The sequence below is a fragment of the Culicoides brevitarsis genome, chromosome 3 (assembly GCF_036172545.1).
Source record: "Culicoides brevitarsis isolate CSIRO-B50_1 chromosome 3, AGI_CSIRO_Cbre_v1, whole genome shotgun sequence".
NCBI lineage: Eukaryota > Metazoa > Arthropoda > Insecta > Diptera > Ceratopogonidae > Culicoides > Culicoides brevitarsis.
In genome coordinates, this window is record NC_087087.1 from 26,432,713 (window position 1) to 26,448,952 (window position 16,240).

At 23.8% G+C, this 16,240-nt stretch overlaps 1 protein-coding gene across 2 annotated transcripts; it reads left to right on the forward strand.

The window, feature by feature from the left end:
- The first annotated feature begins 3,102 nt into the window (after positions 1 to 3,102).
- LOC134834352 (protein Tob1) lies at positions 3,103 to 10,977 on the forward strand. 2 transcript variants are annotated; one of them, XM_063848984.1, is made up of 5 exons: positions 3,103 to 3,338; positions 7,699 to 7,994; positions 8,554 to 8,730; positions 9,192 to 9,526; positions 9,918 to 10,977. In XM_063848984.1, exons 2-5 carry the CDS (start codon positions 7,842 to 7,844, stop codon positions 10,489 to 10,491), a joined length of 1,239 nt encoding a protein of 412 aa, XP_063705054.1. In that variant the 5' UTR covers positions 3,103 to 3,338; positions 7,699 to 7,841; the 3' UTR covers positions 10,492 to 10,977. The 2 variants fall into 2 exon arrangements, with proteins under 2 accessions (XP_063705054.1, XP_063705055.1); XM_063848985.1 differs by lacking the exon at positions 3,103 to 3,338 and adding an exon at positions 6,556 to 6,754.
- Positions 10,978 to 16,240: the final 5,263 nt, after the last annotated feature.

The following is a 16,240-nucleotide window of genomic DNA, read 5'->3' on the forward strand; positions in this document are numbered from 1 at the left end:
ACAGAACAAAATTGTACACGAATTTTTTTTCTCGTTCGCTCTCGTGAACGACGATGATTTGCACTGGAGCGTGCATAAAAATTATTGTGAGGTAAAATGATAAAATGTGCATTGTTTGTAGTGCGGATTTTTGCTTTAACAAAACAATGAAAATTTACGAGTGACATGTGATGATGATGTCTTATAAGAAGATTTAAAAAAAAATAACTTGCGAACAGGTGTCATGTCGCCAAAATAACAAAAAAGTACTCTGTTTGTTTAATTATGATGATATTTTTATCGCAAAAATGAGACATAAAATAACCTTACATGTCAACGCCTGTTTTTTTTTTGACAAACATTAACTCGGCTCTGCGTGTTGTTTGTGTATCGTCAAAAAATATTTTTTTTTTTAGAAAAAGATCAGATTAGAAAAGTGTTTTTTTTTCAATAATGGCGAACTTATATAGTTCAAAAATTAAAAAAAAAAAATTTTTTTGACTTGTTTTAACTAAAAATTTTCAGATGCTCCAAGTTTTCCGATTTTTCCTGAGTTTTCCGATTTTTCTTAAGTTTTCCACAATTTTCCTATTTTTTAAAAAAGCTTTTTGCCATTCCAAATACTCCTAAGGTTCAAAAACTCATTAAGATTTCAAATTTTCCAAGTTTTTCCTGAATTTCCACGAATTTTCCGGATTTCCCAAAGCTTTTTTGAAAAATTTTTTCATATTTTAAAAAAATTATTTTTTTATCTTTTGTAGTTCTTTGTAAATATACAAAAACTTTAACTCTTTATATTTTTTTGGATTTTCCACAATTTTTCAAAAATTTTAAAAATTATGAAAAATTAAAAAAAAATCTTTTAATTAATTTCAGACAGACAAAATTCACTAAAAAATAGATAATTTTTTTTAAAAATAAATTTAAAATGCGTCAAAAATATTTAGTTTTCTGATGACGGAAATGCTCGTTATTAAAAAAAAACAGTTGCCAGTCAGTAACAAAATTTGTGTGTAAATTTAGTCCACAATACATTTACGCACATTCGCTCAATACGTTCAATTTGTCAAAATAAATTTATGTTAAAAAATTTCGTTTCTCGTTAATTAAAATTAATAAAAAGTAAGCTAATTATGCTATTAAAAAAAATAAAATTAAAACTCGAAAAATTAATTCGCATCTTTGAGCACGCGAATTTTATGTGCTCCAAATAAGTCGTGGAATTCATGTGCAAACATTATAATCAGTTGCAGTCATGCAAGTAAATGACACGCTTTCTAAGGCAAATTCAGTTAAAGTTGTAAAAATATCGTGAAAACAGCTTGTGCTCGAAGAACGTAATTAAGTATTCAAGAAAAGTTTTGTTTGTTCATTTGTTATCTTTTTTTTGAAACAGAGACAAGGCATCTCCATTCTCTTCTGGAATCTTGTGTAATATCCATATCACGGATCTATGGATTAATCAGTTGTTACAAAATCCACTGAGGTACTTCAAAATATTTAGTTAACAGGGTCGAAAATACTTTTACTTAATGACTTAAGAGACTTCAACATGAACTTAAGAAAAGAATGTGAAATTTTTTCAACTTAAGGCTTTTGACTTAAGCTTAAGTTCAAGAATATGTCAAATTAAAGTAAATTAAAATTTTAAAAAAATATTTAGGATTAAACACGTAACATTTTTATATGAACGTAAGCATCTTAAGTTAGCTTAAGTTATACTAAGTCAGTGAAACATTAGATTTTGTGCTGAAATTTGTTCAAAAAATACAAAAGTAGAGTAATAGAGCTCTAAATTTCGGTAATTAATGAACAAATTTCATTACAAAATCTGATGATTCATTCACTTAAGTTAACTTAAACTAACTTAAGATTCTTAAGTTCATACAAAAAATTACGTGTTTGCTCAGTAAGTTTTTGTAGTTGATTTAAACGACTTTGACTTTAAAAAAAAGTCAATGAAAATTAATTCTTTTGACTTATTCTTAAAAAGTAAAGTAAAGTAAAAGTAACTTAAGACGACTTAAGATATAAAATTTGGCAAAAATTTTACTTAGTTTTAAACTTAAGTTTAAGTAAAAAGTTTATTGTTCAAAATTTCTGGATTTTATTATCCGAAGTTAAAGATTAAGTTTTGCTAAAAATGTTTACTTATTTTTCAAAATGAGCTTAAGTCAAAAATTTTCTGAATTTTTGAATTTTTTCATTAAATTCGAGAATCGTTCTTACAAAAAAGCTTAAGTCGACTTAAGAAATGAATGTACTTAAAATTTTTGACTGATTTTTAAACTTAAGTCAAAAGCTTAAGTCAAAAATTTTTGAAATTTTTAATTTTTTCATTAAATTCGAGAATCGTTCTTACAAAAAAGCTTAAGTCGACTTAAGAAATGAATGTACTTAAAATTTTTGACTGATTTTTAAACTTAAGCTTAAGTCAAAAGCTCTTCAGTTCAAAATTTTTGAATTTTTTTGATTCTATTTCAAGGTTAAGTCTTACGAAGCAGCTTAAGTTGACTTAAGCTTATAACTTAAGTTGACTTAAGAAATAAAATTTACCAAAAATTGTGACTTAATTTTAAACTTAAGCTTAAGTCAATTTTTTTTTCAACCCTGCTATTGACACTGGGCCTTATAGAGAAAAAAAAATTATAAAAACGACTGATAAGAATTTTATCTACGTCGCAACTTTTTACTACAAAGTAAATTTCTGAACAACCGTAGCTACTGAATGACGGAATTAGCATAAAAATTGTCTCATCATCTTTGTTATTATTATTTGTTTACTTGTCTGATGAACGCAAGGCTTCCGCAGTGAAAGGATTTTTTGTTTTTGCTTGAAAGCAACACGTGCATCAAACACTTGACTTTATTTTCAACAAAAATAATTTTACTTCCGTTCTTTCAACGCGCTTCGCCATGCCTCACAAACTCCTTGATCTAATTAATTTACACATTAGCATGTTTCATACACGTATTTAATCTCGTCGTCGTCGTCATTATTCACAGCTTGCAGCGAGCACAAGGCACGTGTCTACGATAAAATGTGACGAAATTTTGCAATTTACTGTAATTTTTGAAGTGTTCGTCGTTGTCGTGTACGTTCAACGAGAATTAGATGAGTTGCCTTCAGTAACATTTAGACTTTTGTTGGGAATGGGTTATATTGTGGTGATAATTTGATTTTGAAAACGCGCATGTTTCAAATTCACTCGGTAGATGTGGATGCGGTGACCTAAAAAAAAAGTTGTGCGAAGTAAAGATTAACTAACGTACTTTTCGGGAACATGATCTGCCTTTAATAATAAATAATAATGATGGAACATTGATCCTAAATACACAAAAGAAAGAACAACAACGAGGTATGTTGCCTGTCGTTAATTACTCTTTTTTTGTGTGTGGTTTATTTTATCATCATTAGCGATAAGTAATCGCAAACTTTATTAATTGGCACGAAAAAAGAGTCTCTTGAGATCAATTTTCTCACAAAAACAAAAATATCTGAAAAAACAAGAAGAATTTTATTAAAAAGATACGAAAAGTTAACAATCGTCCCTTTTTTATTTTTTTTTGTCACTAAACAAAGAAAAAAAAACAAAAAAAAATGTATAACGCCCTTTTCAGAGACTTTTGTTTGAAATCTAATCTTTCTGCATAAATTTCGATAAAACGTCCCTCCAAGCAACAATAATTGGGTCAGTTGTAAATGTTTATTTTGGAACAAAAAGTAGCCAAAAAAAAAAAAAGGAAAAAATGGAAATGAATAATGAATTATGTTGCTCACACAGATGGTTGCACGCAGTTCGATCGATAATATAATCATCGTCAATTTTTCCCTTATTCAATTTTTTGGGAAGACAATTTTTGCAATCTTATGTAATGTATTTACACAAAAAAAATGTTTCAATTTTCGCAAAAAGAAGAAAAAAAAAGATTACGTGAGTTGCAAGTTGCTATATAATTTTATTAGGCGACAATTGTCATTCTTATTCGTCGAGCGTAACATAAATGTTGACAAAAAAAAAAGTTTGGTGCACAATTTTGTGGTGTGTGTTTTTGTTATATGTAACAGTAGTGATATAAGACAAAAACTGTTCAAAGTTTGTATAAGAGTAAAATAAAAAAAAAAAACAATAAAATAAATAACAAAGAATTGATAAAAAAATTGATTTAAAAAAAAAATTATTAATTATTTTTTTTAAATCTTAAATTTTTAATTAATTTTTTTAAGTTTTTAAATTCTATGAATAATATAAAAAATATTTATCTAATTAATAAACTATTTTTTTTTATTTATAAATTTAAGAGTAAAAAAAAAATATTTAATTTAATTTATTTTAATCATTTATTTATTTTTTTAAATATTATTTTCGAAAATAAGTTTTCTGAAAAAAAAAATACTGAATTTTTTCACAAAAATTCTCAAGATAAGGAGAAATATTAAAGAAATATTGAAAAAAAAATTAATTAATTAATTAAATTATATAAAATAAATAATTCATAAATAATATTTTAAATAAAATATTTTTTTCTATATTTTTTATTAAAATTATTAAATATTTTTTTTTAAATTTTATTATTATTTAATAATTTAAAATATTTTTTGATTAAATTTTATTGTGATTTTTTTTTTGAAGAAATTTTTTTTTTTTTATTTAGGCCGCTTCAATTTTTTTTTGAACTTTTTGTCCCGTGCCCCATTTTAAAAGTTAAAAATCCAATGGGGCAAAATAAAAAAAAAGTTGAAAATATCATCAAAATTGCCCGTTTTTTGGTCTTTTTTCATAGTTTTTCAAGAATTTTTCAAAAAATTTTTTAATATTTAAGAATTTTTCTGAAAAACGAAATAAAACATAAATTTTCTTCTCTAAAATTTTTCAAAATTTTTGACAGTTTTTTTATAAAATATATTTTTTTTTTGTTGAAATTTTTAACCTGTTTGAATTTTGTCATTTTGTATGAAAAAGTATTTTAATATTTTTTTTTTATTTTTTGCCCCCCTCCCCCACTTTGAAAAAAAGTTTTTGGGACATAAAGTTCGAAAAATATTTGGAGCGGCCTTATCTTGAGAAAAATGAAAAAAAAAATAATAAAAACATTGCAAAACCCTAAATACAATAAAATGCAAAAACAGCTGAGAAAAAAACTCTTTCTTCAAAAAAAGAAAAAATAAATTGACAATCCTTAAATTTGAACCAAAAAAAAAAAAATTCTGTAGAAAAAAAAAATTACACATAATAATCAATCTCAATTTAGTACTATAAGAAAGTAAAAAATTGCTCCTTTTTCGAACAGCAACTGTTATTATAATGAAGTAAAAAAAAAGTATAAAATTACAATCATTAAACAATTTTAGCATTATTTATCGATCTGGCTCGCGCGTGCTGAGCAATTTTCTTAAAAACGATTTTTTTCAAAGATGGAAAATTTATTGAAGCGTAATTTATTTGATTCTTTGAAGATAAATAAAATGTGTGGAAACGCCTTTTGTTCTCGTGATATCAACATTTTTGAGGAAAATAGGTCATTTTTGTTTGATATATTAACATCTCGCAGTGTCACCCAGAGAAAATTTATGACTGCCCGAGAAAATGACAGAAAAAAATAAAGTTATATAAGTGTTGGAAGAAAAGATGCAATGTAAAGTCTTACAGTAATAGGCCATCGAGTCAACGATAAAAATAATGATAAATCTGTAGAAGTCTAACAAACACATAAAACGGGTGTGAACGAATTGCATTTACTGGAAGCATAACGAGAGAAGAAGAAAAGGTCACGGCAACCTACTTTTTCCTTTTTCGTATCGTGTGCTCGTTTTATGAGGAGATTGCCTCCTCATCTGTATGCGAAATGCCCCCACTTTACACTGCTCAACCCACGTGCAATCTGAAATATATTAGGGCAAATTAGGCCAAACGACGGAAAATATCGCCATCCTTGTTGTTCTCCCTTGACGTATGGCTTCGCAAAATGGCAATACGTAACATTTATTTATAGGTCCATTCCATGAATGCTAATTTTAGGAGAGAGTCGTCCTTTTTCATCCTTCGTGCTTCATGTGAATTTGTACTTGCGCAATTGACGGTGTACGAGAGTTCAGAGTTGAGAGTGCATGCACAGCTGATTACCATTTTTTTTTTTATTTAAAAATAATTTTTAAATTTTTTTTTAAAATTAATTTCGAATTTTAAATTAAAAAAAAATTTTTTTTTTTCATTCAAAATTCGAAATTAATTAAAAAAAAAAATAATTTAATAAAAAATCCTGAAGAAATAAATTTTACCAGCTGTCACATATACACTATAGCCTCAACTAAATATAGGTCGTCGTCGTCATTTTCGTTCGTTCACAGACACGTTGTCGGGTTGTGCACCATATAAGCACTTTTCTTTCGGCATCGACATCGTCGTCCTTCATCAGTTGTATGCCACCATCATATGCGAGAGAGAAAAAGAGAGTTTAATGCCAAATACTGCCACGTGCGCGCACATACAGTGAACTTTCCAAGCATATTTTCCAAAATAAAATAACAAACAGTAAAATTCTGATCACTTGTTTCCATACTTTCAAAGTGTTAAGAAGTCGGTCAACGCAAAAATTTTTTCAGTTATGTAGTGAGAGAAAAATGTTGCTTTAAAAGGCGTTCACATAACAATAAAAAGCACAACAAACATTATGTAAAGAAGAAAAAAAAACTAAAACAAAAAAGAGAAAAAAATTAAAGGACGAAAAAATTTTGTGAAACACCCAAAAAAACAAAAAGTACTTCGTGACTTAGGTACGAAAAAAAAATAAAAAATAAACAAAAATTTAATCAATCAAACAATTGACACGACAAAATTCAATCAAAAATATATTAACTGTCACATTAAATAACTCCTCACCCACTTTTTACTTGTACGCACACTAAAATCCTGGAAAATCAATAATATCTAGGGCATAGTGTCTGTGTGATGTATATGTGACGGGAATTGTAATCATAATTTCTGTTTTTTTTTTTATTCAAATTGTTTATTGCTGTTCCAGAAAGTGCGACATAATTTATTCCGCAGAAACATCTGTGACTTGCTTTAATGAGTTCATCCTAAAATTTTATTTTTTTATTTTTATTTTTAACAAAAGTTTAAATTTTTGTTAAAAAAATATTTTTAAAAAAAAAAAAAGTAAATAAAATTAATTAAATAAAAAATAATTTATAATAATTTAAAAAAAATATATAAATTTAAAAAAATAATCCTTTTTTATAGAAATCCATACATGTATAAATAGATACATATGTTTGCAAAATTCAAGGTCACAAAGAAAATTTTATGTATACAATATGTATGTTATGTATATATATATTGTATATTATTATGTGCTAATTGTTTCATTCCAGTCTGTTAAAAATTATTTAAAATTAATTTAATTAAATATTTTAAATTATTTTTTTATTAAATTATTTTAATTTTTAAATTTAATTATTTATTTTAATTATTTAATTTTTTTTATTAAGTTATTTTTAATTTATTAATTAATTTTAATAAATATTTAAATAAATAAAAATAAATTTTTAAATATTTAATTAATTTATTAAATATTTTTAAATATTAATTAAATATTTAAAAAAAAATTATTAAATATTTAAAATTATTAAAAAAAATAATTTAATATAAAAAAAGTTAAAAAAGGCTTGTCTGAATAAATTAATTAAATTTTCTTTTATTTTTTATTTATTTTCAGATAAAAAAAAATTACTTGTGATAATACCGTTAAAATAATAAAAATAAAAAAAAATCAGAAAAAATTCCACAAAATAAAAATTAATTAAATAAATAAAAAAAAATTAATCAAAAAATAAAAATTGATACGAAAACCAAAGAAAAATGCATATTGAAATACAAGTCGCTTTAAACTTTGTGATTTCATATTTATATAACAAATTACCACGGAGACGTGTCAACTTATTCGGCGAAGAATTGGAAAAAGCATTAAAGTTGAAATTTGTTGGTCACTGGTATCCAGAGAAGCCATTCAAGGTAAGGAAAATTCAAAAATGTCAAACTTTTTTTAAGAGGATTTATTACTTTTCTGCGATGATTTTAATTAAATTTTTCTTTTTTTTTATTAACGCGAAAAACGTGAAAAGTAATGATGAAAAATTATTTAGAGACGGCGTGAAATTCGAGCTTACGTCAATAAATTGTCCATAAGAAATAAATGAGGATCGTTATCTTTTTTTTGTCTGTATAAATTTATAAAAAAAAGGTTAGGGGAAGAAGAAAAACCGCCAACATGTAAAATATACTTAAAAGTTCATCGGGCGACAACTTTTAATAATTTTTTTTTTTTTCGCAAAATGTTCTTGTCAAACATAAAAATACAATTTCCATGTGCTCCATGGCCGTTTTGTACAATAAAATTAAATTAAATGTTATTGCGCTATTTCGTTGTGAATGGTACGAAAAAAAAAATTAAAACTTTGAGTATATAAAGGGGATTATTGTGCGAACTTTTTTTTTTATAAACATTTTTTTTTTATTATTGAAGAGAAAATTTAGTTGTTTACGAGTTTAATTTTTTTCAATTAATTCGTAGGGCTCTGCATTTAGATGTCTCAAAACCGGTGATCCAATTGATGCAGTATTAGATCGTGCCGCACGCGAAAGTGGCGTCCCAATTTCCGACATTTTAGAAAATCTTCCAGCTGAGTTGTCGGTGTGGATTGATCCGAAGGAGGTTTCTTATCGCATTGGCGAAAAGGGGCCAGTTAAGGTAAATTTTTGATGATTTTTGACGTATTTTGAAGAAAAAACTTTCAAAATATGCACTGGGATAAAATTTTTGAATGTGCATTGGGGTAAATTTCATCCCAGTTTCTTTAAAAAAATCATCCCAGCTGATATTTTGAAAATTTCTTACTCAAAATTTTCAAAATGTGCATTGGGACAATAGTTTTTTTCAATCATGCAATTTTCCAAATGTAAACTGGGTACAGAATCAACAAAAAATGGTAACTGGGATGAAAATTTACAAAAAAATGTGCATAGGGGTGAATATAAAATAAGAATTTAGGATCTGTTTGACCCAATAAACATTCTTAAATTCTTGTCCCAATGCAAATTTTTGTAAATTTCAACCCCAGAACACATTTTTAAGAAATTGTACCCCAGTTTACATTTTGAAATTAAAATTTTAACAAAATAAAAACTGCCAAATTTTTATATATCACACAGATTTTGTACTCGGAGCAAAACGACTTGCACGAAGAATACAATGCCGATCGCGAAGTTACGAAAACCTTCAATCCCGAGGCGCAATGCTTTCGCCCAATCGAAATCGTTAGTAACGGCATGAATAATCTCTCGTTGAACTCAAATGCGCAACACGATGCCACGTCAAATGGCTCCAGCCCGATGTACGGCAAAAATGGCGCTGTCGAAACGAGTCCCGCGCCCGCAACAAGCTTCCTTCATCGATCTCAAGAGCAAGTTGTCTTTACCACAGCGACATTCGCACAAACGAAATTCGGAAGCACAAAGTTGAAAAACAACTCGAAACGTACAAATCGGTAAGAAAATTAAAATTAAATTAAAATTAAATTAAAATTAAATTAAAATTAAATTAAAATTAAATTAAAATTAAATTAAAATTAAATTAAAATTAAATTAAAATTAAATTAAAATTAAATTAAAATTAAATTAAAATTAAATTAAAATTAAATTAAAATTAAATTAAAATTAAATTAAAATTAAATTAAAATTAAATTAAAATTAAATTAAAATTAAATTAAAATTAAATTAAAATTAAATTAAAATTAAATTAAAATTAAATTAAAATTAAATTAAAATTAAATTAAAATTAAATTAAAATTAAATTAAAATTAAATTAAAATTAAATTAAAATTGAATTTAAATTAAAATTAAATTAAAATTTTAATGATTTTTTTAAAATTTTTTTAGTATGTCACCGACGGAGTTCAGTAACTACTTGAAACAGCGAAGTATGCAACAACAGCCAATCGGCCAAAATCCAATGAGCCAACAACAACAACAACCACCGAATCACTTTGGCCCCATTGGATCAATTTCGCCATCGCGTTCCATCTCGCCGAGCACCTTTGCATCGCAACTGCAAAACGACCCGAAATTCTTCTTGTCCAATCTCAACAGCATGAACATGTATCCGTTCGGCGGAAGTCCCCGCAATAACGCGTTCGACAACAGTGCCGCACCAAACAACTTTCAAGATCCCTTCTTCATGCCATTGGGCGGCGGCGGCGGCGGCGGAAACAAGATGCAGCAACAGCAACATCCACAAGCAAATAATTTAAATGCATCCGCATTATCTCCCATCGGACAGGGATCTGTGCAGCAGCAAAATCAACAGCAACAGCATGCACGGGATGCGAATACGAGCAATAATGCCGGCGGCGGTAATAACAACGGCATGTCCAATGATAAGTTAATTGATGGACTTAATGCGTACTATTCGAGCAATCCGGGCTCGTATCATCATCTACTCGTCGCCAATTAGATGGCGTGACTGAAATTCGATGGAGACGTCTTGTTTTTCGTTCTTCAAAGGCGACACGTCTCGAAAATCTGAAAAATTGTGAGCTGCTAACGAACCATTAACGCAAAAAAGGGGTTATGCAATTTATTTTATTACATAATTATAGTGCGAAAGACGTAGTAACATGCAAAAAAAAAACTACAAATGTTACACCTGATCAAGAAAAAAAAACATACACACAACACACATTTAGTAACAACATGAAGAACAAAACAAAACAACCAAAAAATACTAGCGCAAGCGTACAAAAAAGCAAATTGGCTGATATTCTAAAAATATATATCTTTAAAAAAAATTGTTTTGTGTAAGAAAATATGATTAATTTGTACCTGCACTATCCAACATCGTTCTTACACAAAATGTGAAAAAAAAATCGAATAAACGTTTGTGATCCTTTTTTATTTTTTTATTATTATTTTTTGTAACAACTTTTTTAATAATAAATAAATAATTAGACCTTTTTTACGATAATTGATCTTATAAGTAGTAATAAATGATAAAAAAAATGTCTTTTTCATGTGTTAACGCTTACGATAGACAATTGCATTATAAGAAAAAAAACTTTTTATACTTTTTCTATGAATCATTATTCTATAAAGAAATATTTATTACCATCTTAAATTATTATTTTTACAAATTTAGAAAAAAATAATATTTAATAAAACTTATTTTTTAATTAAAAATTAAAATTATTTTTAAAAAATTAAACTTTAATTATTTCAAAGAATTTTTAATATTTAAATTAATTTATTTTTAATTGTAAATTAATTTAATTAAATATTAAAAATTCTTTAAAATTTTTTTTAAGTATCCAAAAAAATTTTAATATTTGAATAAATTTATTTTTAATTATAAATTAATTAATTTAAATATTTAAAATGATTTAAAATAATTAAATTTAATTTTAAATAAATTTATTTTTAATTGTAAATTAATTTAATTAAATATTAAAAATTCTTTAAAATTGAATTAAAAATTAAATTTAATTATCCAAAATATTTTTAATATTTAAATAAATTAATTTTTAATTTTATTGAATATGATTTTAAATAATAAAAACTATTTTTTAAAATAAAATAATTTTAATTAAAAATTAATTTTATTAAATATTTCACATTTTTTTTCAAATTTGTAAAAATAATATTAAATTATAAAAAATGAGTTTAGACAAAAAAAAATAATTTAATGTATAGAAAAACTTAAAAAATAGAAAAAAAGTATTCTAGTTGATAACAATAATTATAATAATTATTAAATATAGTCTAATAATATTTAATATTTTTTTACCTAAAAAAACATACAACATTAAATTAAAGTAGAAATACGAAAAAAAGGCTTTATGTTGTATAGTGTTCTGATTAAATAAAATTAATAAAAAAAAATCGTTAAATTATAGAAAAAAAAAAATAAACTAGTAAAAAAATTTTTGTGTCATTTGACTGTGATTACTTTTAAAACAGATGTTTGTATTTTTTGTTTCAATTTTTCCGTTTGAATGTTTAATTTTGTCGATTTTTCTATTATCAATGTACGTCATTGTATGCGCGCCTAGATATATAATGAAAAACAACATACACAGTAGCCATTTCAGTATCTAATTAAATATTACACAAAAGAATAAATGTTAATAAAAAATAAACAAAGTCAGCCATCGTCTCACGAAAAAAATATAATGCATAGAATCACCCCACCGTCATCCAAAAATAAATAAAAAAAATAGCCAGCAGCTATAATAATACAACATCAAAAAATATTAACATGAAAGACGTTAATTTTTACCTTTTTTTATAATAATAAATAATTAATAATAAAATATATGTTTACGTTTTTTTATTAAAAAAAAATCTTTAGATAAAAATGCAATGAACTTTGATATCATTCAAAAAAAAAATTAAATCCAACTCCAATAATGAGAAAAAAAACATTGATATAGAAATACAAGCATTAGTGATTAGTTCTAAATAAATATAATAAAAAAATAATAATAAAACATTAAAAAGTATAAAAGCTGTATAAGTAAGATTCATTTTTGTATTTTTTTATAACTCGTGAGAAAAAAAATAATAATCTATATATTTGATATAAAACTATTTTATAATAAAAATGATATAAACTTCTAAAAAAAAATTAATAATATCTTAAATTCACATTTGATGAACTAAAGAAAGACAAAGAATATACAAAAAAAAAAATAAAAAGTCTAAAAAATGACCAAATACTATTTGGCACAAAAAACATATACGAAAAAAATATTTTATATACTTACATATATAATATTAACATTAATAATGAACTACATCTAATCTCTAAAAAAATAAAATTAATAAAAAAAATAATTCTAGGTAATGTTTTATAAATTTTAAAATAAAAAAAGACGAAAGTAAGGACTTTAGAGAAGAAAAGAATAATTAGGAGAAAAATTTTACACACGTGAGAAAACTTACGCTTGATAGGAAATGGAATAAATAAGAAATTTTTAGAAAAATGGTGTGCAAGGAAATGTTAACTATTTTTTTTTGAGTTATTCAAGCTAGTCAATTTTGTTTCCTACAAAAAAAAATATTATTTCAAGTAGACACACTTTTAAACTCTACAACAATTGCAAGTTACCTGTCTAGATGATAATCTTCAATTTACAATAAAAAAAAACAAAACAAAAATTAATCAACCAGTAATAATAATAAACGTTCATAAAAAATGGCATAGAGAAGAAAAAAAATCATATATATTTTATAACCGAAAAAAAAAATATTATACTAAAATAGCTTCCAATCAACTATGAACTACAAAATAATAAAACATACAAAAAATAGTAAAAAAAAATCTTTTTAATTTCCCTTATTTGATTTTTATTGATTAATAAATGCGCTTTTAATTTTAATTATAAATATACAGGATGCAGTATTCTTAAGGCATATCATTATATACTTATATAGCGACACATACACAAGAGAAAAAAAAATTAAATATACAATAAATTTTAAAAAAATTAATAAAATAAAATAATTAAAAAATAGACAGACACGAGAGAATAAATTTTGTGACCGTTTGAATTAAAAAATTTAAATGTTTATCTAATAAACAGTTAATATTACAATAAATATTAGGTCCTGAACCTTTTATCTATAAATTCTAAACACAAAACACACACACTATAAAATGAAGAAAAATTTGAATTACCAGAAATGATAAAATTTAGATTGATCGAAATTTAAATCAATCAGAATTGTACTTAACTGAAGAAGCAAACAAAAAAAATATTTATTCTACTATCCTATATTAAAATATTAAACATTTCAATAATATTCAAAAAGAGACAAAAAAAGAACAAAAAAAATGTTAAATATACGTAAAAAGTATTCAAAAAAATGGTAGAAATTTCGAGAATCAGAACCACATTTTCTCACAACTCATTTAGAAAGCTATAATACAAATTTTTATCTCTCGATATGTAGTTGAATTATGCGCCAATAATGAGTGAACTTATAACAAGATGTTAAAATAGCGGTTCAAAAAAAAAAGTTAAATAAAAAATTCAAATTATCTTGAATAATACTGCTCTAAAAAAAATTTCTATTAAAATTACTTCTCTGTTCATTGAGAAACAAAAAAGATGAAAAGAAACAACTAGTCTGTATTAGAAAAAAAATGAAAGGAGAATAAAACAAGGAGAATGTTTAATAAAATAAACTAAGATTAAGTCTTACAATTAGTCGGTATTGTATTTGTATATTTTTTTAATGAGATGTTACTGTAACAAAAATAATAAATTAAATAAAACGAATAAATAAAAATAATTTATTGGTCGATAAATTTAATGAGTTTTATTTTTATTAATTTTTTTAAAAATAATTAATTTAAATCAAATTAAATTTTAATTTAAATATAATTTTTTAAACTAAACTTTATTCAGTTATATCAATTTTTTATTTAAATTTTTAAATTAATTTTTTAAAAATTATTTTAAATTTTTAAATTGTTTTAAAAAAGCTCAAATAATTTTAAAAATTAATAAATTAAAATTAAATTAAATTTTAATTAAAATTTTAAAAAATAAAAAAAAAATTTAAAAGAGCTTAAAATATTTTTAAAAATAAATTAATTTAATTTAAATTAAATTAAGTTAATTAAATTAAATATTAATTCAAATATTTAAATCAAATTTAATTAACTTTTAAATTAATTAAAATTTTAAAAAACAGAAAATATGATGGATACGTCTGGTATTTGATTTAAAAAAATGAAACTTACGAAAATTACCACAGCTAGAAAAATGGCGCTGCAAACATTGAGACGAATCAAAATGATGAAACGATACTTGAATTAACTAAATGGCAATTTTTCTTGACATTCTTAAAGATTTCCGTTAATTTTGAGAAATTTTTATTAATTTTAATCATTTTAATTATTTTTTACTTTTCTTTATTTAATAAATAATTTTAAATAAAATAAATAATTATTTTAATTTTAATTAATTTTAAAATAATTATAATTTTATCTATTAAATACCCAAGTAATTTTTCGTTGATTTTTCCAACTAAATTCAATAAAAAAATCGAAGCTTGAATTAAAACACTTATTTTTTTTCATTTTATTATTTTTTTTATTTATTTATTCATGAATCATTTTTCATGTTTTTGCATTGCTTCACTAAAGCTAAAGTTACATTTATATAAAAGTTACTTTTAAAATTAAATCCAAATAAAAATTCACAATTTTTCCAAATAAAATATAATTTTTTTTGCATTATATTCCTTTAGGGCCTAAACACATAATTTCACAAAACAAAATATTTTTAAAAATGATTGCATAAAGTTGGTTTATTTTTCATTACATTAATATGTTTCCATTTTTTTCTTTCAATTTTTCTCTTTTAAAATTGAAAAAAATGAACAAATAAGCGTACTAAAGTTGTCTCTGTTCATTAATTAACTTTTACCAGTCTATTAATTGGATAAATGATTAAAAAAAAGTTGTGTATAAAAATTAAAAGTAAATTTTAAAGTAATAAAAATTAATTCAGTTGATACTTCTTTCCTTCTTTTCCTTTATCTTTTTTTTCTATAAATTGAATTTTTTTTTCAAGAAAAATTTCTCGTAGTAGATTTTTTTTTATTTATACAAAAAGTTATTGCACAGCACGGAGAAAAGTTCAAAAAGTTGAAGTATGTAATAATAATTAATTATAATAAAAGTTTAAAGTTTTTTTTTTGCTTTCCTATTTTCTTATGATTTGTCATTATTTTGCAGAATGCGAGTGTCAGTTCTTCTAGTTTTCTTTTCTTCTTTTTCCTAAAAAACTAACTTATAAAATAATTTTTTTTCTTATGTGCTACGATAAAAATAGAACAATATAACAATAATTAATCATTAAAACCTATAACATGACTCGACTCGTACAAAATTTTTTTTTAAGGCACACGTTCTTGGAAGACTTTAATTACTACTAAAAAATGTACAAAAAATATTCTTATTCTAATTTTTAAAATTATATTTACATGCTATTATGATTATTTTTATGTTTATTATAGGAACTAGCATCAATATTCATATTACTGTTTTTTTTTTAATTTATTTTAAAAAAAATTTTTTTTTCGTTCACTTCTGACTGATTTTTCACTTCATTCACTCATTTTTTTAAATGCATTGTGTTAATTAAAAATTAGGATTTTCATGCAATTTCTTTTTTAATTAATTTTTTTCACAAACA

Excerpts from the sequence above, each read along its gene's own strand:
- LOC134834352 (XM_063848984.1), top strand. The coding sequence starts at position 7,842 with ATGCATATTGAAATACAAGTCGCTTTAAACTTTGTGATTTCATATTTA. Across the intron at positions 7,995-8,553 it reads ATCCAGAGAAGCCATTCAAG|GGCTCTGCATTTAGATGTCT; the intron begins GTAAGGAAAATT and ends ATTAATTCGTAG. Across the intron at positions 9,527-9,917 it reads AACTCGAAACGTACAAATCG|TATGTCACCGACGGAGTTCA; the intron begins GTAAGAAAATTA and ends AAATTTTTTTAG.